Source organism: Macaca thibetana, chromosome 9, assembly GCF_024542745.1.
Source record: "Macaca thibetana thibetana isolate TM-01 chromosome 9, ASM2454274v1, whole genome shotgun sequence".
NCBI lineage: Eukaryota > Metazoa > Chordata > Mammalia > Primates > Cercopithecidae > Macaca > Macaca thibetana.
Genome location: NC_065586.1, coordinates 25,915,096 through 25,941,482, shown reverse-complemented (window position 1 = coordinate 25,941,482; position 26,387 = coordinate 25,915,096). Strand labels below are relative to the sequence as shown.

The following is a 26,387-nucleotide window of genomic DNA, read 5'->3' as shown; positions in this document are numbered from 1 at the left end:
GTGTGGCATGTATTTTAGTGAAAAAAATAATGAATTGCATCCTTGAAATGTGTATAAATGGTCTTTTATGCTTAGTAAGCAAGTGTGAATGAGGTGATCTTATGGTAGGCATCCATCTTGCTTTTCCACATGCAAAATGGCATTTATCACAGAACAAAGCTTTAGATGTAAGGACTTGTGTCCATGTATAAGCCCTGCCTATAGAGAGCACTCAATCAATGGTGGCTGTAATTATCTTGAAGAAGGAATGATCTAGACTTACAGTCAGATAACAATGCTTACATCATGGCTCTGCCATTTACTATTACCTACGTTTATCTAGTGCATTTCTGAACCAAATTTCATTGGAGTTACAGTGAGGCTGTAATGGCATTACAGTGAGAGTTAAAATGTGAAAATAAAGTTTTCCTTTATCTTTAAGGTTTAATTTAAACCCCCAAAATAAAAACAAAGAATTGCTGAGCTGACATTTTATACAAGCATAAAATGGTATATGCTTCATGGTACAACTTCTAATTTAAAAAACCTATTAGTTGATAGTAAGATATCACATTTTAAAAATTCACTTTTTATTGTGTTATTTATGTTGCTACAGGTTTTATGTTGCAGCAGTTTAAAAGTGTTATAGTTAAGTGGCATTATGAGGTGGAACTACTAGGAAGTGAAGCTTATCTACTAAATTATAATTTTGATAATTTAATTATATCAATTTTAGAAACATCTTGAAAGAGATCTATACAAAACAATCAATTAGAAAATAGATTTACATCACCTGACATTTGGGAAAAAATGTTTCTGTAAAAATTTTTACCTTGGTGATGAGTCATGCTTCAACAAACTGTTAATGCAGTTGACTATCCAGCTAAAGAGACGTCCATATAAGATTTTAGCCATGGCATCCCTGACATCGGTAGCTTTTTCTACAGTATTGGGTCGTATAATTGTTTCTCCTCTAGTGACCACACAGTGGGAGGTGAGAGCTTCTTGTAGCTCATCTGCCTGAATACAAAGCAAAGAAGCACCTGAAAAACAAACAGATGCATTGTTAGAAGAAATTATGGCAATGAGGTCACTCCCCCAAAATGAAAATGTCTTAATCTGCCTTCTTCAAATGACGTGAATTAAATGTGTGGAGATTATGTAATGTAAAAATATGATACTATTCAACATGAGTCCTATGTCTCTTCTTGATCACTTTTCTCAACTTTTCTCAGCTGGTTAAACTTAGGCTACTGCATGTTACAACACAACCCAAATCACACTGGCTGGCAGAGGAATACAGCTGCACAAGCAAGTGGTTGTTTATGTGATGTCAAACATACTTTCACTAAATTATGCTAAATAATTTTAAAATATAATGAATAGCTTTGGCATAATTTGGATATCATTATTACATACACATTTTCAAAATGTAGAAATTAATTGGAAGGTTACATAGACTTCAGGGGTATACCTCAATAAATGTATTTCAAGTACCTTCTGCAATACACAACAGAAAGAGCATAAACTTACCTTGACATTCATGTACTTATACTTGACATTCATGTACATATCATCCTACTTTTTAGTTTCATACTTCAATTACTAAATTATGTTAAAACTGGATGCTTGAACAAACATTTATTTGGCATTTAATGTTGATTACATTTCATGGGGAATTTAAAATTAATAACACTTTAACTCAGTGAACAAAACTCATTTTTGAATATAATAAACATCTTTAACCAAAATTATTACATGACAGATTGGCTAATTTTTCAAATCTGTTGTTCTTCTTTTAAAATATTTTGAACATTTTAAATTTAACTTTTAGCACTTGTGACAAGATGTTTCTTGGTTATGTGCTAAGATTGTTAAATCCTATATTTTTTCATATCGTGGAAGTACTATAGGCTCATTGCAGAAATTTTACCTTCTAAGTTAACATTCTGCATTTCTTTCCTTCTAGGCATATTTACTACCATTAGTCTGTACAAACATTTTATCTCATATAACATCTTATGCATTTCCCATTTTGTTCAATATTGTTTGTAAATATGCTTTAATTCGTGCATAATATTCTGACAAATACGATAATATAGCAATAATTTTTAAATTGGCGGATGTTTAAATTGTTTCCCTATGTTCAAAATTGTAAAAAATGCCAGTATAGGCCAGCCGCAGTAGCTCACGCCTGTAATCCCAGCACTTTGGGAGGCCAAAGTGGGTGAATTACCTGAGGTCAGGAGTTTGAGACCAGCCAGGCTAATATGGTGAAATCCCATCTCTACTAAGGAGAATGGCGTAAACCCGGGAGGTGGAGCTTGCAGTGAGCTGAGATCCGGCCACTGCACCCCAGCCTGGGCGACAGAGCAAGACTCCGTCTCAAAAAAAAAAAAAAAACAAAAAACAAAAAACAAAAATTAGCCAGGCATGGTGGCACAGACCTGTAGTCCCAGCTACTCGGGAGGCTGAAGCGGGAGAATCACTTCAAGCCAGAAGGCAGAGATTGCAGTGAGGAGAGATTGTGCCACTGCACTCCTACCTGGGAGACAGAGTGAGACTCCATCTCAAAAAAAAAAAAAAAAAAAAAAGCCTGCATAAATATTTTAAGCACAAATCTGTGTTCATATTTTGTACTATTTTCTTAGCATAGGGCAGCAATTTTTCAAAATATGTAAATATGTAAAAGTTTTTTTTTTTTGAGACAGTCTCGCTCTGTCATCCAAGCTGGTGTGCTACAGCACAATTACGGCTCACTGCAGCATCACCTCCTGGACTCAAGAGATCCTCCTACCTCAGCCTCCCATGCAGCTGGGACCACAGGCGCATGACAACCTACCTGGCTAATTATTATTATTATCTGGTAGATGTAGTGTTTCACCATGTTGCCCAGGCTGGCCTCGAACTCCTGGGATCAAGAAAGTTCTTTGATATATACTATTTAACTGCTCTTCAAAAAGTCTGAACAAATTACACTCCTCTCAGCCAAATAAAACACCAATAATTTCAATTCAATTTCATGGACATCAGGGACTATCATTTTTCTAAAATAGCCAATTTGATAGGAGAAAATGTTTTCTATTTATTTGTAATTGATTCCTAGTGAAGCTGAATACTTTCTTCTTTCATATTTTTATTGGTAATTTGTGTTTCTTAGTTTGAAAATTGCAATATTTTCATTGATATGTTCATCTTTTCCTGATCAATTTATGAGACTCTTCATAGCTTAAAGAAATGCTTTGATATATATGTTGTAAATATTTTCCCTCAGTTTCATTTGTACTGCAATTTTATTTGTTTTCTTTTTTTCAGTATAAAAGTTTTAATTTTTATGTAGTCAAATATCCATTTTTTTTAAAGAAAATCATTTGTGCTTTTGATTTTCTACACATAAACTTCTTCAAGTCCTTTCTCCCCTCAAAATTATATAAATCAATTCCAGTCTCTTTTACGGTTTTTTTGCATTTAAATGTGTGTATGTTTGGAATTCATTCTGGTATACAGTATATGAGAATGATTCAAATTCCTCCTCCCCAAAATGGTTAGCCAGTTCTCTACAATACTGAGTCCCTAGTGATTTGTAATGCCATTTTTGGTAATATACTTTGGATCTGTTTCTGAACAGTGTCTCCCACTGATCTGTGTGTCTATTTCTGTTCCTACATTGTTTATTTATTTGACATAGATTTATTGTCTACTACATGCTAGGCATTTTACCTGGGGATATATTGCTAAGTACAATACTTTCTAAACAAAGCACTACTCTTGATGATCTTTATCCAGCAAGAATGGGAAGCCAATCAAGAAATTTAAGCAGGAAGTTAATTAATTTCAATGATATTCATATTAATATCAACGTTTTGTAACCTATATGACTGTCTTCTCTTATGCAGAAATAGGTTCTCAATCATCAAAATCATTTTTTAGTATGGTTGTTTCTAGGTATACTCTTACCTACAACCCATCTCTATTGCAACTCATTCCACTGGCTGCTGCTAGTTCTTATGAATATGATCAGATGTAAGATTTACAACTTATCAATGGAGTTGTAGGGTTATTCCTTCTCCTTCTGATAAGTTAATATCATACATGTCAATTAAATTTTTTATATATGGAAAATTAGAACATGTTTCCTTGAGGTTTCCAGGCACATGCCAGTCACTACAAGCCAACTCCATACACTTGTGCTACTGTATTCCCACACTGGCTCCAGAGACACAGTGGGATAGCATTTATAGGGATGCTGGGGACAGGTCCAGACCAGGATAATTTGGCACTTAGCCCCCTAAAACTATCCCATCTCATTCTGTTCCTGAGCATAAATCAGGAAAAAGTATATAAATTAAAATTTGTATCATGATTCTCTATTTTGGGTGTGTGTGTCTGTGTGTGTGTGCGTGCGTGTGTGTGTTTGTGTTTTGAGACAGAGTCTTGCTCCGTCACCGAGGCTGGAGTGCAGTGGCACAATCTCAGCTCACTGCAACCTCTGCCTCCTGGGTTCAAGCGATTCTCCTGCCTCAGCCTCCTCAAGTAGCTGAGACTACAGATATGTGCCACCACACTAGGTTAATTTTTGTATTTTTAGTAGAGACAGGGTTTCACCATGTTGGCCAAGCTGGTCTCAAACTCCTGACCTCAGGTGATCCACCAGCTTCGGCGTCCCAAAGTACTGGGATTAGAGGTGTGAGCCTTTGGGCTGGGCATGGTGGCTCATGCCTGTAATCCCAGCACTTTGGGAGGCCGAGGTGGGCGGATCACGATGTCAGGAGATCGAGACCATCCTGGCTAACATGGTGAAACCCTGTCTCTACTAAAAATACAAAAATTAGCCAGGCATGGTGGCAGGTGCCTGTAGTCCCAGCTACTTGGGAAGCTGAGGCAGGAGAATGGCATGAACCCGGGAGGTGGAGCTTGTAGTGAGCCAAGATCATGCCACTGCACTCCAGCCTGGATGACAGAGTGAGACTCTGTCTCCAAAAAAAAAAAAAAATAATAAAATAAAAAAGAGATGTGAGCCTCTGGACCAGGACTGATTCTCCATTTATTATTATTAATGAAACAGCAAATATGGAATTATGAAAGTGTGTGCCAATATTAAAAATAAAATAACAGGGCATACTAGGTAATACTAAATAGAAAAAAGCTGTGCTGTTGCAGATATTAATGGAAAACCTTAAATTACTGGAAATAATTTATCAAACTCTACTATTAAGGAAAACTTGATTTGAAGCAAATACTATGACATGCTTCTCTTGTGTAAAAATGATTGCAAAATTAATCAACCCAGGATGAATGAGTGTAAAATCCATCTAGTATGAAAACATACAGGTCTTTATTACTTGTAAAATGATATAGATGTTAAATCTATAAGACAATAACATAATTCTTTTTTTTTTTTTTTTGAGGTGGAGTCTCGCTCTGTCACCCAGGCTGGAGTGCAGTGGCCAGATCTCTGCTCACTGCAAGCTCCGCCTCCCGGATTTACGCCATTCTCCTGTCTCAGCCTCCCGAGTAGCTGGGACTACAGGCGCCCGCCATCTCGCCCAGCTAGTTTTTTGTATTTTTTTTTGGTAGAGACGGGGTTTCACTGTGTTAGCCAGGATGGTCTCGATCTCCCGACCTCGTGATCCGCCCGTCTCGGCCTCCCAAAGTGCTGGGATTACAGGCTTGAGCCACCGCGCCCGGCCTAACATAATTCTTTTTCAGATCAGTTTACTGAATTTTAACTATACTATCTGTGCTTTTATATCGAAATGTAAATAGCTCCCAAAATACTCATAAAAGCCTAGTCTTTAGAAACATTTTCTACAGTAATCAGTTAATTTAGAAGCGTGAAGATGTTTTAAGTAGTGGACTTTGAAATTTTAATTTTACACACATTAAATCTGAGTATTCTTTTAAGGATTCTAGGTTAGCACAATTGCTTGAAATGATCCTTATGTGATACTTATGGTATGCCATAAGACTTTGAAAGATTTCAGTTTTGAATAGAAGATAATAAAACTTACAGTTCTCCAGGGCTGTATGATTAGAAATGTGGCTCTTGTCAATCTGGTGTTCAGATGCCACAGAAGAAAATTCAATGTTGCCAACATTCAAGATTGCAGCCAGTATACTGTATATGCTTCCAAGTTGCTGAAACATACCATAGAAACATTAGCGTCATTCTTCCCTTGAGTACAGCCAACCAGTGACTATGACTGGGGACAGATAGGGAGAGAACCCTCAGGCCCTATCATATCTATCTGTAGACTATGATAATGCCACACTGAGATCCAAGTAGGCTCATCCTCTTTCATTATTTTAACCTCAGAGGTTAGCATAGTGCCTGTTACCCAGTAAGTGCTTAAAAATATTTTATAAATGCAAATATGAATAAAAAATAAAAATGAGAAGCTGTTCTCAGAGGAAGTAGAAATGCCTCATTCATTAGGCCATAGATAAATCTATCCATGCAGAATTGAATTTCAGAACTTAGTGTGGTTGTTACCATATGGATTTTCCTTGAGGCCATCTTAAAAGTGAGGCTGTATGTGTGAATAAAGGAGAGCTAAGAAAGAAAAATCAGAAGATCCCAGGACCAAAATAAAAGGATATGTGTGGTTTAAATGTAAGCATAAGATTATTATTATTTTTTCTTTTTTGAGACAAGGTCTTACTGTTGTTCAGGCTGGAGTGCAGTGGCACTATCTTCAGCTCACTGCCACCTCTGCCTCCTGGGCTCAAGTGATCCACCCTCCTAAACCTCCTGTGTAGATGGGACTACGGTTGCATGCCACTATGCCCAGCTAATTTTATTTTTGGTATTTTGTAGAGACAGGGTCTCGCCATGTTGCCCAGGCTGGTCTCGAACTCCTGGGCTCAAGCGATCTGCCCATCTTGGCCTCTGAAAGTGCTGGGATTATTGGTGTAAACCACTGTGCCAGGCCACATAAGAATTTTAGATGACAGCGTAGAGTTTATAGCAGTTATTATTTCTTTAACATACATTCCTAATTAAGGTACATCAAATTACATTCAGAAACACATATACACACATATATGATTCTTTTTGGAGACACTGGAGGCATTTGTCAAGGAGTCTGTGGTAATTCTAGCTCTTCAACTATGTTCATGGTACAGTGAAATACAGGAAAGAGGCAAAATTCTTTACTGTTTTTACAGGTTGCTGCATCTATTCCAGCCCAGCTCCTACACTTAACAAAGGTGATTATTCCATTCACTCCCATATTCCAAGTCCAGATAAAAGCTGGATATGAAAAAACATCTTCAAGGACATGCATTTACTCATACATAATAAATATATACGTAGTAAATATATAAACAACAAATATATTTGTTGAATGAATATATATGTGGGATATCTATTCATTGATCTAATAAAAACATATTTTATGCTGGGCACTGTTCTAGTCTCAGGTAATTCAGTAGCAGATAGGCTAAGGATCCTGGCTTCCTTGGGGTGTTCAGGCCGTGCGGGGGTTGGGGGGCAAACAGTAGGAAAATAAGCAAATAAACAAACATGATATGTTCAGAAAAAAAATTACAAGGGCTACGAAGAAAATAGAGCTAAGAGGTGCTAACTTAATAAAGAGGAGAGTTCCTGGGAAAGGACAGGCAGACTTTTTCAGTTAGGAGGTCGGGGAAGGTTGTCCTCAGAGGAGGTGATGTGGAAGTTGAGGCCTGAATGACAGGAAGTCACCAGACATGAACTATTCTAGGCAGAGGACAGCAAAGGCAAAAATCTTCCTAGAAGAAAGAAGGAAGACCCATGAGGGCAGGAAGAGGGTGAGGATGAGGAACGGTACAGTAAGAAATCAGAGAGGTGAGCCTGGGCAACACCACCCAGGCTCTCTGGGCCAACAGAAAGAGCTTGAGCTGGGCACTGTGGCTCACACCTGTAATCCCAGCACTTTGGGAGGCCAAGGCAGTTGGATAACTTGAGGTCAGGAGTTTGAGACCAGCCTGGACAACATAGCGAAACTCTGTCTCTACTTAAAATACAAAAATTAGCTGGGCGTGGTGGCATGCACCTGTAATCCCAGCTACTCGGGAGGCTGAAGCAGGAGAATCACTTGAACCCAGGAGGCGGAGGCTTCAGTAAGCCGAGATCATGCCACTGCACTCCATCCTGGGGGACAGAGTGAGATTGGGCTGCCAAAAAAAAAAAAAAAAAAAAAAAAAAAGGTTTGATTTTGTGCTAATTGCCAGAGAAAGCTACCAGAGATTTCAGAGTGGGAAGCAACATTATCTTTTGTGTTTTAAATGGATGAATCTAGTTATACTGTGAAACAGAGTGGATTGGGGCAAGACGGAAAACTCAGGAGGCTACTGCAGTGGTCTAGGTGAGAGGTAACAGTGACTTGGATATAACAGTAAATGGTAGAGATGGAAAGAAGTAAATGCATGTAGGGTGTATTTCAGAAGTGGAACAATACCTATGCTGACAGATTAGATGTAGATAATTTTTCTAAGGAAATTCTGGTAAGGAATTAGCATTTGTAATATGCGTAACTTGCAATGAAGCAACCAGCATGGGCTTTCATGGCTTTCAGGTGGAAAAATTCATACAGCATCTGACATTGTGCTGTATTTTTCTGGAGGAAACTATAGGCCTTAGAAAAAAACAAACAACCTTATTAAAAAGTGGGCAAAGGATATAAACAGACACTTCTCAAAAGAAGACATACATACAGGCAACAATCACATGAAAAAAGCTCAAGGTCACTGATCATTAGAGAAATGCAAATCAAAACCACAATCAGATACCATCTTACACCAGTAAGAATGGTTATTATTAAAAAGTCAAAAAATAACAGATGCTGGTGAGGTTGTGGAGAAAAAGGAATGCTTCTACACTATTGATGGGAGTCTGAATTAGTTCAATCATTGTAGAAGACACTGTGGCAATTCCTCAAAGACCTAAAGACACAAATACTATTTGATCCAGCAATTTCATTACTGAGTATATACCGAAAGGAGTATAAATTGTTCTATTATAAAGATACATGCATGCATATGTTCACTGCAACACTATTCACAATAGCAAAGACATGGAATCAACCTAAATGCCCATCAATGATACATTGGGTAAAGAAAATACATTGGTACATATACACCATGGAATACTATGTAGCCATAGAAAAGAATGAGATCATGTCCTTTGCAGGGACATGGATGGACTGGAGTCCATTATCCTTAGCAAAATAGCACAGACACAGAAAACCAAATACCACAGGTTCTCACTTGTAAGTGGTAGCTAAACGATGAGAACACATAGACACATAGAGAAGAACAACACACACTGGGGCCTATTGGAGGTTGGAGGGTAGGAGGCATGGCACAGAGTAGGAGGAGGGAGAGGATCAGGAAAAATAACTAATGGGTACCAGGCTTAATACCTGGATGATGAAATAATCTGTACAATAATACCCTATGATACACGTTTCCCTATGTAAACAAACCTGCACAGGTACCCTGAACTTAAATAAAAGTGTTTTAAAATGTGTTTTTTTACCCTTGATAAGGATGTTACCAATGTAATTAGTATAAAACTGGTCTATGAACTTGGAAGTGTATAAAATGATGCAGAATTCCATCATAAAGTTTAAGGGATTGGTTGAATCCAGTAAAACAGTGAAGAGGCTTGGCTGTATATAGAGTTGCATCTCCAAATCCTGCCTACCCAAACCTGCAGAAAAATTCTTCAGAGGGGTTATAATGACAATTGAGTAGGAGTAACACCTGAAATATGCCAAGTGGAATGTATGATACACCAGGTAACACAAGTAAATATCAGCTGAAAGGTACATCTTGGGGTTCCCCATCTGGATCTGATGAGAATAGACCCAGATCTGTGGCTTGGATTAAATGACCTTAAAATAGTCATTCTCAATTGTGGGGAAAGGGGTAACAACTCTGCCCTCACAGGACATTTGGCAACGTCTGGAGACATTTTTGGTTGTTACAAATGGGGTTGGAATGCTACTGGCATCTACGGAGTAGAGATCAAGGGTGCTGCTTAAACATCCTACATTGCATAGGAGAAACCACGCAAGAATTACCTGGTCCCAAATGTAAATAGTGCTGAGGTTGAGAAACCTTGTCCCAGAAAAAAGCAGGATCTAGATTTTGGAGAAAGTTTCAAAATTCTTTCTCCCCAAAGAATAGTCCTGAACTTTTAGTCTCAGCTCAGAACCCCAGGAAAATATAAAAATAAGAATAGAGGTATTGAAGTAAATGAAATCTGTAGTATCTGTTGTGGGTTGAATTGTGTACTCCTCAGATTCATATGTTGAAGTCCTAAGTCCCAGTACTCAGAATGTGATCTTATTTGGAAATAGGGTCATTGCAAATGTAAATAGTTAAGATAAGGTCATTCTGGAGTAGGGTGGATTCCTAATCTGCTACACTGGTGTCTGACCATCCTGGCTAACACGGTGAAACCCCGTCTCTACTAAAATACAAAAAATTAGCCGGGCGCGGTGGCGGGCGCCTGTAGTCCCAGCTACTCGGGAGGCTGAGGCAGGAGAATGGCGCGAACCCGGGGAGGCGGAGCTTGCAGTGAGCCGAGATGGTGCCACTGCACTCCAGCCTGGGCGACAGAGTGAAGACTCCGCCTCAAAAAAAAAAAAAAAAAAAAAAGAACACCATGTGAAAAGACAGACACACACAAGGAGAGCACCAAGTGAAGACAAATTTAGGTGGAGATGGGGTGATGGACCTGCAGTACAAAAATACCAATGATGACTGGGGAACCACCAGAAACTAGGAGCAGAGCATAGAACAGATTCTCCCTCACAACCCTCAGGGGAAACAAACCCTGTCCACATCCTAATCTCAGACTTTGAGCCTCCTGTGCTGTCAACAATACATTTCTGTGGTTTAAGCTACAAAGTATGTGTTAGTTTGTTATGGTAGCCCTACCAAACTAATGCTTTTTTTTTGGTTAAATTTATGAATAAGATATGTAATCTCGGAATAATCAGTGTGTTTATTCTTAAATATCTAAAACTTAATATGTGAGACACAGTAAAGATCACATTAGCGACATAGTAAATCCTCTGACAATTAGTCTTGCGACTTAAATTTAAATACTTATTTGATATAACACTTATGACCTTAATTTGAAAAGCAGAACATATTTTGATTGCAAACTGCATTCAAATGTAAAAGATAACTTGATTTACTACATTAATAATTTTGAATTATTATATCTTCTTAGGCACTAATAAGTTTAAGTGGATAAGAAGATTTGGTAAATTATTAGAAAGTTTAGAAAGCACTTATCAGTCCTTGTAAGCCTGCTCTGTCCATCATTTGGAGCATTCAAAAGACTGAGATGTACTAAATTTTTATATAAGTTCAAGTGTTTAAGAGAATTTAGTTATGTTTGTTTAGAGAAATGAAAAGTTATGTTTATGAGTTAAATGAATAAAGAACTGAGATTTTTTTTCTATTCTTATACAAAAAACTGTTGGATTCACAAATTGAATAAAATGATGAGTGAGCAGAACTTAAAATTTTAAGAAAAAATCTAGATATAGATATATGGTTTCAAAATCATTAATACATATACTGAATTAATTAAATATAAGCAACTGTAAATTGTCCTTTCTGAGCACAAGCATGCCTTCTTTGGATATTAAAAACAACTACCAGGTGAACTGCCTGCATTTAGTTGCATATTTATCCGTCAAGGTGAGGGTCACACCTAGACTTAAAAGCATGATTAGGGCACAGCTTGCCTCTGGCATGATCCTCTTCTTGACCAGTCTCCTTGCCTCTGGTCTTGCCACTTGCCAATCCGTTTTCCATATGGCTGTCAGAGTGACTTTTCTAGCAGGCAAATCACATCATCCTATGTCTCCAGTTAAAATCCTTCAGTGGCCCCTATTCCCCTAGCAATAAAGCTCCAGCTTCCTACCAAGGCATTAGAAGGAAGGTGCCACATCTTCCTGTGCCTGACTGCCTGTCCATTATCATTTCCAGCTAGTTTTCTTTGACATATTTCAGCCAAACTCCTCATAGGTTCCCAAGCATTCCATGTTATTTTGTTAATTTCATGTCTCAGTTCTGGCTTACGCTGTTCTTTTTTCCCATTCTGGGTGTTCTTTTTTCCACCTCAGACTTCATGTTTCCGTGAAATTCTCTGCTGTCATAGAGTTTATTGACATGATGCCTAGTGTATATTTCTTCTATCAGATTACAAACTTCCTGAGGACAGAAACTGTGACTAATTCATATCTCTAGTTTTTAGCACAGGGCCTGGTACACAGGTAGTACTCAATAAATGCTTGTCAAACTGTTTTCTTTTGTTTCAGTCAAGTGACAGTACAATTTCCTTCACTTTCAAAACAGAATCTCTCTTGTTTTACGTCTATAAGACTCTTAATCTGTGCCTCATTGCTTCTATTTACTTTTCTCAGAATTTTTAAATAAATCTAAATGTCCCCTTCTTTTGGTGTCAAACTGAAAGGTGACAACATGCTAGCAGCCCTCACTCTTGGCGCCTCCTCGGCCTCTGGCAGTGCTTGAGGAGCCCTTCAGCCCTCCACAGCACTGTTGGAGCCCCTCTCTGGGCTGGCCGAAGCCGGAGCCTGCTCCCTCTGCTTGCGGGGAGGTGTGGAGGGAGAAGAGCCCATGAGAAATGGGCTGCGCGAGGCGCTCACGGGCCAGCACAAGTTCTGGGTGGGCGTGGGCTCGACGGGTCAGCACTCCGGCCAGCCCCGCTGGCCCCAGGCAGTGAGTGGCTTAGCACCTGGGCCAGCAGCTGCAGAGGGTGCACCGGGTCCCCCAGCAGTGCCAGCCTGCCGGGTACTTGATTTCTCACCGGGCCTCAGCTGCCTCTCCGTGAGGCAAAGCTGGGGACCTGCAGTCCCCCATGCCCAAGGCTCCTGCCGGGCCCAAGCGACGAGAGCCCAAGCGATGAGTGCTGCCCCCTGCACCGCAGGGCCGGGTCCCATTGACAGCCTAAGGGCTGAGGAGTACGGGTGCCCGGCACGGGACTGGCGAGCAGGGCTGCCTGCGGCCCTGGTGCAGGATCCACTAAGTGAAGCCAGCTGGGCTCCTGGATCTAGTGGGGACTTGGAGAACCTTTATGTCTGGCTAAGGGATTGTGGATGCACCAATCAGTACTCTGTGTCTAGCTCAATGTTTGTAAATACACCAGTCAGTACTCTGCATCTAGCTAACCTAGTGGGGACTTGGAGAACTTTTCTGTCTGGCACTCTGTGTCTAGCTAAAGGATTGTAAACACACCAATCAGCACTCTGTGTCTAGCTCAAGGTTTGTAAATACACCAGTCAGTACTCTGTAAAAATGGACCAATCAGCTCGCTGTAAAACGGACCAATCAGCTCGCTGTAAAATGGACCAATCAGCAGGATGTGTGTGGGGCCAGATAAGGGAATAAAAGCACACTGCTGGAACCAGTCACTGGCAACTCTCTGGGGTCCCCTTTCTCAGTGTGGAAGCTTTGTTCTTTTGTTTTCAATAAATTTTGCTGCTGCTCACTCTTTGGGTCCATGTTGCTTTTATGAGCTGTAACACTCACCGTGAAGGTTTGCAGCTTCACTCCTGAAGTCAGCCAGACCACCAACTGACTGGGAAGAACTAACAACTCCAGACACGCTGCTTTTAAGAGCTATAACGCTCACCAGCGAGACCACCAACCCACCAGAAGGAAGAAACTGCGGACACATCTGAACATCTGAAGGAAGAAACTCTGGACACACCATCTTTAAGAACTGTAACACTCACCGTGAGGATCCGCGGCTTTATTCTTGAAGTCAGTGGGACCAAGAACCCACCAATTCCGGACACAAAACTTTGCATCCTGAGTGAGTGGTTAGATTTTTATGAGAACAAAAAATTCTCATTAAGCCAGTTTTTTTTTTTTTTTTTTCCCCCAAAAGCCAATTAACTTCTCTAAGTGGCAGAGCCCTGTGGTTGGGAAATATATGATTTCCTTTTCAGTGATTTTGTTTTGGGAATGGAAGCAACAGTCAATGCAGGGTAGACTGAGTTTGGTGTCCAGAGTTGTTTTGGCAAAATGTGCTAAGTCGTTTCTTAGGGTCTCAACCTATACCTGATGCCTAACTGATACCTATGTGAGAGAGGACTGAGAGAACAATGACCAGACCGCAAAGTAGGTGGGGGTCATCATGGACCAGGACAAAGTGGCCCAACCCTGGCAGATGTGGCACTATCCAGTCTACTCCTTGGAGCCACGGTGCAGATGCTCCTGTTGAGAAAGGACAGGGAGGCAGGTGGGGGTGGAGGGAGTGTGGGGAGGAGTGGACCCAGGATAGGATGTTACTGCAATTCACATACCAGGCAGATAAGAACTGATGGGACAGAAGGAGATGCTTTGCAATTAGCATTTGCAGCTGCTGGTACGTGAGATATTAATATGTTCTCTATTCTTAGGTTCAATTCTGCAGACACTTAAAGCAATAAAATGGCATGAGCAATCTGCAAAGACTAGAAGGAAATTAAGTGCCCCTCAATTTTAGTCATGAAATCATAAGAGTTGGAAGTGACTCAGAAATTAATTATCCCTTTCCCCTCCTTTTACTGGTAAATAAGCTTAGACCAGAAAGTTTAGTTGTTGGACACACAGCCAGAAATAAGCAGTGTCAAGGACTTTAGCCCAGGGATCTTGACTCCCTAGCACAGAATTATTTTTATTTTACCAGCTACCTCCTTGGCCCTGTCGTTTAGTTCAAGTCATCAACGTTGGCTAAATCATGGCATTCTGGAATTGTAACTTGTTTCATGTTTTTTGAATGAAAAAGGTATCAAATTATTTTTAAATTATTACAAATGACAAACCAAATGGAATATACACACCCTTCCATTCTGATCAAAACCTTTTTTTTTTTTTTTTTTTGAGACAGAGTCTTGCTCTGTTCCCAGACTGGAGTGCAGTGGCACAATCTCGGCTCACTGCAACCTCCGCCTCCCGCGTTCAAGCAATTTTCCTGCCTCAGCCTCCTGAGTAGCTGGGATTACAGGTGCACACTGCCACACCTGGCTAATTTTTTGTATTTTAAAATAGACGGGGTTTCACCGTATTGCCCAGGCTGGTCTCGAACTCCTGAGTTCAGGCAATCTGTCCGCCTTGGTTTCCCAAAGTGCTAGGATTACAGGCGTGAGCCACCACGCCTGGCCTAAAACCAATTTTTAAAAATGAAGTGAATATTTCATGGAAATTCATTACTTTTTGTGATGCTTTAAAATATTTAATTTCTTTCACAAATATTATTTGATCTTCCCTAAAGACATAACTAATAATCCAAAGAAAACATGCTAGCATGTGATTTTTAGACTATCACGAGAAATGAAAGCGCAATTAAAACAGAAAAAAGGCATTCTCATCTTAGACATCAGACACATAAATTTGTGTAAAAAACCCCCACAAAACTCCCATTACATGGTAAAAATTGTTTCTGAATGAGACAAACTACTCACTGAATCATCAAACTACTATGATTCATCAAACTACCAATCATTTATTTTAAAACTATGGCAGGGAAATGGCTTAGGAAATCATATGGTTTAACGGTTTCAGAGATTTCCAATGGTGTTATTTTTAGAGAACATCTGATTTTGATTTTCCTGTCATTCCTTTGGATTGTGCTGAATCACAAATGCACACGTGAACTGTAAACTCTGAGAGTATTTAAAGGGACACATACACTGGGGGTGCTGTCAACACCAGTGAGAGAGATCAGGAGAGAAAGTGAGAGAAAGAGAGACTGTATTGGAGAGTCACTCAAATTGTGCTGCAGTAAACTGTGAAGGCCGCATGCTGTGCTTAGAGGATGTCAGAATCATGCCACTTATCTTGATAATAAAAGTTGCCTTTTACTATCAAAATAGATTAGAAGCAGCTACTGACAAAGAACATATCCAAGAAAACCAATAAAATAGCGTAAAAAATCAATACTGGGGATAAAAAGGAAGTAAATACGCAGTTTAATTCTACCAAATCCCAACTGGGACAGTTTCTGCTTTTAGATGGGAGGCCACCACGCCCTAGGAGAATCACCTTGAACTGGACTAAAAGTCTTCCCAAAATATCTAGCAGTGGTTGTGCTTCAGATCTAAAAAACAGATGTTATGTTTTCCTTTATCCTACGCTATACGTTTAGATGTTCAATAAGCATTGAATATGTTTAAATTTGAAATATACAGTTTGAAATAAATAAATTATATTTGTCAATAGATGCTAGCTGCAAAACTCGTTTCATTTTAATGTTAGTAAACATTAGTGTTACTAAACCAAGCAAGAGAAAGTAGTTGAGCCAAATATAAGCGAAACGCTGCCTCTAATGAGTGGGACTTCTAAGTAAACAAACCAATTAAACATGAATCCTTGCTTCTAAGATAGCAAAAGTGAATGTGTTAAGAAGCAGATCAACTCTGAAGACAAAAGGCAGAGAAAAGAACTAGGAAGAGGCCCAGCCCCTGGTCACAAGCAGGCACTGCCTTGCTTGTTATACATCTTCCAGTTAGAAGGATGCCCTGAGCTCCTATTAGCTGCTCCTGTTTTCCCCTAACCAGGCATCCAACAGAGCCAGGCCATAGTTCACAAGGAGCATCTACCATTAGCAACACTGATCTTATGACCAAGGATTGATGAAAAGAATGACTGCTGTTTTTTTCTTTATTGACTGAATCCCAAATAAATTGGCTCTGCTTTAAGAGCCAGGACACTGAGTGCTTGAATCAGCTTGTCTCCATAGGTACAAACTGTGGGAAGGGTGAGGACCAGATTAGGGAGGGCTGAGAGGAAATGATGCAGCGGAAGGGGAGGGGCCAGATTTGAAACTGAATGTTGGCAGCAGGGAAAGATGCGCCTGGCAGTGGTCATGCCCAGGAAAGGGTAGGGGTAGGGGTAGAATTAGGGTTAGGTTAACAAGAGCAAAACATTCAAGTGGTCATTTATGATGCCTGGGACATCAGAATTAGAGCATAAGAATGAGACTATATTTAGAACAGGGTGGCATATGGAGTCAGTCTCCTGGGAGTGTGCCCCTAGCTCATCTGTAGTCTTTGGGTGGGGGCCACATATCACCTGAAATATGGCTGAAACTCATGCTTTCTGAGTCAGGGAGTTCCTCTCCCAGAGTTGAAGCCATTACGAACACATTTATTTCTCTAGTATTAAAAATATCACCAGGCACAGCGACTCATGCCTGTAATTCCAGCTACTTGGGAGGCTGAGGCAGGAGGATCACTTAAGGCTAGGAGTTTGAGACCAGCCTGGGCAACACAGTGAGATGCACCTCTACAAAAAAATGTTTTAAAAAGTTAGCTGGGCACGGTGGTAATCGCCTATAGTCCCAGCTAATCAGGAGGCTGAGGTGGAAGGACAGATTGAGTTCAGGAGTTTGAAATTACAGTGAGCTGATTTCACTACTGCACTCCAGCCTAAGTAACACAGAGAGATCCCATCAAGAAAGAAAGGGAAAGAAGGAAGGAAGGAAAGAAGAAAGGAAGGAAGGAAGGCGCCACCCACCCAAAAAAATGATTTTCCAGAAAGATATCAGGAAGAAGAAAGAAAGAAAAAAGAAACAAAGAAAGCCTAAAAAACAATTTTCCAGAAATATATCAGGGTCATCTCTGACTCCAGGTCCTACAGTTCAGATCTTGTTTCCAAAAGACAATCAGATAAAAGGTCAGTGGCACAAATTTCGGCATGATAGGGTGTCTACCACGCAGACCTCATGGCATGTACAAGGGTATGCACACTCTATCCTTTACATGAGGTATCCATGGTAAGTTCTAAATGCTTAGTGGTCTCTCAATTGTTCAACTCCTACTCACTTCTCATCATTTTCTTTCAATTCTCAGACAAACGGTGCTATGGTCAGGTCAATGTTCCTGTCCTTATATATCAATCCAGACATCCTGCCAACCTTTGCTGCTTCACTTTTTTTGGAGGGAGGGAGATGGGGGAATGAGATTCACATACTGGCCACTTAAGAACCAGGTACTGTCTCACTGTAACAAATTACAGCTAAGAGCAAAGTCTGAAAGCGTCTCCAAAAGTCCTCAGAGAAAATGCATTAAACAATGGATTTTTGTTCCATTTTATAGCCTAAAAACCATCTAGTGCATTGAGAGAGAAGGGGCCCATTCATCTCCTTTCTGACCTAGAGACCACAGAACCATTGAGTTCCCAAATTACAGCTGCAGTGTAGTAGATACAGAGTGGACAGCCTGACTTCTCAACCCCAAGATCCAGGTGGGTTCCAAGAATCAATGGAGAGAAAGCATCATTCAGAAATGAAGATGGTCAAGTTGGAGTCTCTACGTTTAAGCCAAAAAGTCACTTAACTTCAGCTCGCAACTTTTTGTGAGTAAAGTGTCTTCCTAAGGATGCATTCAATCTTGGCTTGCCATTGAGTCTAGAGTACAACTTTCTTGTTGTCCTTATAATTCATAATGTTGTAGTAAAATCAGAACTCTTTGGGGGAACTCATTGCAATAACTCCCCCTCTGGTCCCAAGAGGACTTGTTAATAATTCTTGACTGGTGCTGGAAGTAGCCTTCTAGATTCCCTCTGGCTCCTCAAACTCTCTCTCACCTATGTTTCCCTACCACCAATTAATTCCTCTAGAAACAGAGTAGCAATGTCTATTCAGATTACTCAATGAGAGATTCTAAATTCTGGACCTGTAAAAGTAGCCAGGAAAGAGTCTCTTCATCAAATCTGAATTCCTCTTGGTTAAGGAGAAAGCCCATACTAGAAAAGTTTACTTTAAAAGTTGGAATGTTTCACAACCACTATTGTTTGACTACAACACACTAGATTATAGTAGTCCCCTCTAATCCATGGGAGATACCTCCCAAGACCTCCAGTGGATTCCCAAAATCACAGATAGTACTGAACTCTCTCTATATGTACTATGTATTTTTGAACTGATAACTAACAGGGTTACTAAGTGGCTAAGGGGCAAGTAGCCTATACAGCATGGACATGCTAGACAAAGAGAAGATTCGTTTACCAGGATGGAAGGAGTGGGATTTCATCATGCTACTCAGCACGGCATGCTATTTAAAATTGTTTATTTCTAGAATTTTCTGTTTAATATTTTCAAACTGCAGTTGACTACAGGTAACTGAGACTGCAGAAAGTGAAACTGCAGATTAGAGGGTAGTACTGTAATCTAAATATTCATTGTTACAGATACTGTCTGGTTTGTCAGTTAAGTCTAACAAAGTTCCTTTCATAGTAATTTTTATTTCTCATTTCTTACAGTGGACAACTTGTCATATCATTATTCTACATTTTTCATTCTTAGATGGATTGTACAAAACAAAATCTCTCTTTCAAGAAGTCCTTATTAAATAAGATAGTAAATAATTGGAATTCCATTTGAATCTATGTATTCTTGTTCTACCAAATAATTGTCTGGAACATCTCTGGGTGATAAAGTTAGCTTTGGGGAGATGGATCAGTGAAGATTTCTAAGATCTTGATGGACAAAGACGGCACTGGATTTACCTAAACCTCCCTTGTAAGGCAGGGCCCTAATTCCAATCAAAATAAAATCCATTTACTCTACTTCTTCTCCACCCTCACCCAGTTGGTAAGATCACACTTATCTTCTAGGGGCAAGGTCTTGAAAATATCCCCCAGTCCCTACCTCCTGTAAGCCTGCACCAAGGATACTCAAGATGGAGCCAAAAGCTTTCAAAGAGAAGGTAAGACTGAGAGACTCCTGTCTTCAGAGTCGCCGACAGCAGAAGTTCCCTATCTGGAGAATATGCCAAAAGCACTTACATCTTTACAAATACTACTTTTGGCAAGCAGATGGATCATGGAACTAAAGTTACTGCTGACAGTCTTCCATTTTGGAAGGGAGTCAACAGTGCCTTAAAAACAGACTACAAAATCATTAGATTCAATAATTTCATAGCATACAATTTGAATATTTTTTATAAAGTTTCACTTCTATTAGCATGTCTACATTTTATATATTGCTGATTCAATTTTCTAATTTTTTTTGAGAAGAATTGAAAAATTAGTTTTTTGTTTGTTTGTTTTAGCTTAAGCTCTTAGTAGAGATCTGATAACCCAAAGGATCCTGGTAAACTTCTTAAGCAGACACACTGACTGTTTAAAGCTGCAGGAGTGTCATTTATGAAAATGAAATCAAAATTCAACGAATTGCAGAAAGAGTTCATCTAAAATTCCAGAAAGCGTTCATCTAAAAGCCTGATTCACATTCAGAGTAAAATCTTCTTTCATCACACACGCTGAATCAATGTAGCAAACAATAAACTATTACCGGCGAAGTCTGAAAGTTTCTCTAAAAGCCTTAGGAGTCCCTATTAAACACGATGCTTTGTTACAAAAATTTAAAAATACAACCTATGGGACATAAGGAAGTGTTTATTACTTGGGGATAAATTTCTAGCCTTAAATGCTTTCATTACTCAATAACAAATGTAAAGAAATACAGGAACCAAGTATTCTCTTTAAAAAAAAAAAAAAGAAGAAACAAATGAATAATAAAAATATAAAAATCAAATTAAAACCAATAATACAGACATGAAAACATTTATCAGATGGGTAAAATGCATCCAATAGCTGTTGTGGTTTTGCCTTTTTCTTTTTTTTAAGATTCAAAACCCCCTGTAAACCCAATTAAAGATAAAAGAGAGTAAGGGCAAAAATGAGAATTTCTCATTGGAATGAGAAAGGAAACAAAGCCAGAATGGGATTAATTTAAAGTATCATAAGAAAATTCAGCAAGAAAATCTATGGCATAAGATTTCATGATAATTTCTTAGCAAAATACAAATAACCCAAAAGAGAAAAACTAATTCAAAAATATAATTACCATAGAAGAATCAGAAAGGTAATTAAAGACTCAGTATCAAAAAGGCCCAAGGGTCAGACACAGTTGAGTTTTACCCTAATCTATCTTTCTTTCTTTCTTTTTTTTTTTTGAGATGGAATTTCACTCTTTTTGCCCAGGCTGGAGTGCAATGGCGTGATCTTGGCTTACTGCAACCTCCGCTTCCCAGGTTCAAGTGATTCTCCTGCCTCAGCCTCCCAAGTAGCTGGGATTACAGGCGCCTGCCACCATGCCCAGCTAATTTTTTGTATTTTTAGTAGAGACGGGGTTTCACCATGTTGGCCAGGATGGTCTCGATCTCTTGACCTCATGATCCACCCGCCTTGGCCTCTCAAAGTGCTGGGATTACAGGCGTGAGCCACAGCGCCTGGCCCCTAATCTTTATTTAAAGTTTTAAAAGACATTGTCCTCAATCTTCTCTAATGATAAGAATTAATGGGATGCTGTAATACTAGATCTCTCTCAGAAATTTCTATACGGTAGGTCTGGGTAACACGTATGTGTGTCGAGGTGCTTCTTATCTTCAGAGAACATTAGGAACTGATTTTAACTCACATAGGCCAAAGAAAAAATGAAAAAAGCTCACTGGCATAACTTTAATAATCAAATTTGATATAAAAGAAAACAAAAACAGTAGATAAATTTCATTGCTAAATATATAGATGCAAAAATTCTAAATAAAACACTAGCTCATAGATACAGAAATTTATCAAAAAGATAATATAGGTGGACTCTATTTGGCTTATTCCAGAAATGTAAGGATATTTAAATATTAAGAAATCTATCAACATAATAAGGAGACATCAACAAATTGCCATAGGAAAAAATATAATTATATCAATAGCTGCTGAAAAAAAATTTGGTAAAATTCGGCAGAATTCCTAAGAACAACCCTAAGTAAAACAGCAATAAAAGGAAATTAGTTACGATAAATATTCTTTTTCAAAAAATAGCAAAACACTAAAGCCGTTTAAAATCAGAAACTAGAGTGAGAGGCCAACTATAATCATTATTACTTAATATTGATTTAGACTAGTCTTAGATGATCTAAGTATAAAAAAGAAAAATAAATGACTGATATAACATGAAAGGGGTAAAACTCTTTTTTTTTGCTAATGGCATGATTATATATCTCAAAATTTCTACCAATGGAAAATTCATTTTACTTATAATAAAAACCTTAACATAGTTGTTAATAAATTTAAAAATAAGATGCAAGTTCTAGATGAATATAACTATAGATTATTATTAAAAACCCAAAACAGCATCTAAACAAACATAAAATCATATGACAAAAAGTACATAAGTCACTTAATAATTTAGGATGAGAAGACATACATATCATGAAAATGACATTGCTCCAAAAACTAATATATAGATTCAATACGATTCTAATTAAAAGTCCCAATGGGGTTGTTGGAATTGAACACATTGATCTTACAGTTTGTATGGACAAGCAATGCTAAACAATAGCTAAGGAAAGTATGGAAAAGAAGAAAGTGAGAGCAGGAATAGCCTTACTAGAAAAACACAGAATCAAACCACTGTAATCAAGTCAACAGAATACTGCTATAGAAATAGAAAACATAGATGGATGGCTAAAAGAGGCATCAAAAATAGATTACATGTCTTATAAGGCCTTAATATAGGATAAGTCAATTCTGGCTCTCCATCTGGAATAAAAGAAAAGTGGTGCTCCATCTGGTACCATAAAATAAATTTCAAATGGATTAAAGATAAATTTTTTGTTTTCACTTTCAAGAAAATCTAGGAGACTACACGTACAACCTAGAGTTAGGGGAAAACTTTTTAACCGAAACTAGAGACCTAGATGTTATGAACAAAAAGGTAAATTTGTTTGAATAAACAAACATTTAAAACTTCATTATGGTAAACAATATGACAAAAAGTCACAAATATACAACTATAAAGAAACATTTATAACACAAATGATAGAAACATATGTCTATAATCAATGAGCCCTTAAAAATTGACATAAAGCATCTAAATAATTTAATAAAAGGGGCAACATATATAAATATACAATTCATAAGAGTAAATCTAAGCAGCTAGCAAACAAATGGAAAGATGTTCAAATATATTATTTGTCAAGGATATGCAAATTTAAAATGAGATGTTACTTTCACCCACCAGACTAGGAAATATTTAAAAAGCCACAACACATTGCTGGCAGGAATGAGTGAGGGAAGGGTATTAATATGTATCGGTGGTGGAAATGTGAAGTGCTACAGAATTATTGGAAGGCAATTTTGCAAGTTCTATTGAAATGTAAAATATATGTACCTTTTAACCCAGAAATTCCGCTACTAGGAACCTATTTCATAGAAAGAAATGAACAAGTCATTAAGGACATACTTCAGCTTTGCTCATGGTTGCAAAGATCCGGAAACATTTATAGTTATATACCCCGTCATGGTGAATGGCTGAATAAACTATGGTAGTACACACTGTAGAACATTTTACTGCCTTTAAAAGAGGTGATTCAGTGATATATTAGGTAATTTGAAGGGATTTTCACAGGTATTGCTGAGTAAGAAAAATCAGATATAGAAAAGTGTGTGTAATATAATCCCATATTAATAAAAGAATGATCATCTCACCAAATATATGCATGTGTACACATTTGCATGGGGGTGTGTGTGTGTATCTATAAACAAGACTCTAGGACTAGGTAAGTAAATATGGAATGTTGGATCCTGTATATGTCCATTAGCTAGGGGAGGAGAAAGAGAGCAGATGTAGATTTAAGGAGGTAAGATGGGGACGAGAGAGCTGAACAAAAAAAATTTCTTTAAAGGTGCTAGAAATTCACAAGCTGATCCTTCAAATTTATATTAAAGTTTAAGGAACCAACCTTGAAAAGCCAAAACATATTTTAAAAAAAGAACAAAGTTGTAGAAGGATTTATGCTTCCTAATCTCAATACTTATTACATAGCTACAATACTCATGTGTGATACTGGTATAAGGATAAATATATAAATCAATGAGATAGAATTGAGAGTCCAGAAATAAACCTATATATTTGTGGTTAATTGATATTTGACCAAGAACAATGGGGAAAGAATAATCTTGCCAACAATGGTGCTGGTACACTGATTGTCCAGAAGCAAAAGAATGAAGTTGGATCCCTACCTCACAATATGCACAAAAACTAACTCAAAATGGAACAATGACCTAAATGTAAGAGCTAAAACTATATAACTATAAGAAGAAAGCTTAGGCATAAATCTTTGTGAGCCTGGTTTTCTATATAACACTAAAATCATAAGCAATAAAAGAAAAAATAGATAAACTGAACTTCATAAAATTTAAAAACTTTTGTGCTTCAAAGGACACCATCAAGAAAGGGAAAATATAACAAATAGATTTTTTTTTTCAAATCAGATATCTGATAAGGAGCTAGTACCTAGAATATAAAAAATTTCTACAACTCAAGAATAAAAAGACAATAACCCAATTAGAAAACATGCAAAGGATCTGAACAAACATTTCTCCAAAAAAGATCCACAGACATAAGTTATTAGGTAAATTCAACCAAACCCTCAAGTGATACCACTTCACATCCACTGGAATCACTATAATCAAAATGACAGATAACAATAAGTGTTGGTGAAGATGTGGAGAAATTGGAACCTTCATACAGTGCTGGTGGGAATGTAAAATGGTGCAGCGATTTTGGAAAACAGTTGAACAATTTAGTGAAAAAGTTAAACACAGAGTTACCCTATTCAGCATTTGCACTGCTAGGTATATATCAAAGATAAATGAACACTTATGTCCACACAAAAAGTTGTACATGAATGTTCATAGCAGCATTATTCATAATAGACAACTGAAAACAACCCAAATGTTGCCCATCAACTAATGAATGGGCAAATAACATGAAGTATATCCGTAAAATGAAATATTATTTAACAACAAAAAAAGTACTGATACACGCTACAAAAATGGATGAACCTTGCAAACATTATGCTAACTGAGAGAAACCAGTCACAACGGATCACATATTATATGATCCCATGTACGTAAAATGTCCAGAAAAAGCAGATTTTATAGTGATAGAAAGTAGGGATGAAGTCAGAATTGAGTCAGAAATATGCTAATTGCTACCATATTTCTTTTTGGGGTGAAAAATTTATAATATGAAAATATTCTATAAATGATTATGGTCATGAATACACATCTCTATGAATATACTAGAAGTCACTGAAATACACACTTTAAATAGGTGAATTATATTGTATGTAAATTATATCTTAATAAAGTTATTAAAAAGATTGCACTAAAAAGAACATGCACACTTCTGCATTTATATAAAATTATATATATATATATGTTTATGTATATTTCCCATATATGTATATGGGAAATGTAAGTATAAGTAAAATAAAAGATTAAGAACAAAACTAAATTCAATTATATCTCAAGGCCACTATTTCTTCACTCATAAAGTAAATTTTATATTTCCAGTTATTTCATAAGGCTGTTCTAATATATGTAAAGCACTTATGCTGGTATATATTAAGCACTCAATAAATGCTCTTAACATTAATGATGATAAAAAGATACTTTCTAAAGAGGTTCAAGTGTCTTTCATACTTACCTCCATTGTAAAACCTATGACTTTGAAACATTGCTCAATTAATTCATACTGGGATTTATAGAAACTATTATTCATGATGTCTTGTACTGTTCTGAGGTGGTCATTTTGTAGGTACCTAAAAAATATATAAAAGGAAGGATAAAAGTCTAAAATTAAGTGAAAAGTGAAAGTATTATTGATGAAAGTACAACCTGGTAGATTACCTGGGAGGCTTATTTTCAGGCAGTTTGTAATGGGCTAGTTTCTTCTTTTCAGCCAAACCAGCATAAATGTAGTAAAAAATATGAAAATTTTTTTCTCCACTGGAAAAAAAGATATTTTCAGTAAGGGAGTTAGTAAGAATATTTATTGTTTAAGTTACTTGAAAATATAATTATTTGAACAATGACTGTGAGTGCTAATATGGGCTTTTCTGAATAGTGCATTTTGGCTTTCTGTGGTCGTTATTGTTGTCATTATTTTTAACAACCACTGTCATTAAATTCCAGACATTATCTTAATCACTTCATAGGAATCATTCAATATACATTTGGGAGTGACTTCCAGGCACTGTTCCAGGCACTGGGGATATAGCAGAAGCAAAACTGTCAAAAATCCCTAACTCGTTGGAGTTTACCTGCCAGTGGAGCAGACAGAAAAAAGAATAATGTACACAGCCATGCCAATGGTTATAAGTGCTACATTATCTCATTAACCCACCATAGGCCCGAGATGGGCATGTGTTTCCTATTTTATGTAGAAGGAAACTGAGGATTAGAGCTACCAATCTCCCCCAAAGCCACAGAGTTGATAATTAATATGGATTTGAATCAGGTATATTTGACTCCAAAGCCCATGCCTTTAACCACCTTTGAATATTGTCTTTCTGAGGTGTAGTTTTCTTACTTGTATGAGGAATCTC

The 26,387-nt window shown here is 37.8% G+C and overlaps 1 protein-coding gene across 1 annotated transcript in view; it reads right to left on the bottom strand.

Moving 5' to 3' along the window:
• Positions 1-26,387, bottom strand: part of MYO3A (myosin IIIA) — a 266,360-nt gene that overhangs the window by 86,827 nt on the left and 153,146 nt on the right. The window contains exons 16-19 of the mRNA XM_050804485.1: positions 25,690-25,788; positions 25,487-25,601; positions 5,991-6,117; positions 812-1,022 (exon numbers count right to left, since the gene is read on the bottom strand). Of these exons, the coding sequence (XP_050660442.1) occupies positions 812-1,022; positions 5,991-6,117; positions 25,487-25,601; positions 25,690-25,788 (552 nt within the window). The remainder of the gene's footprint in view (positions 1-811; positions 1,023-5,990; positions 6,118-25,486; positions 25,602-25,689; positions 25,789-26,387) is intronic.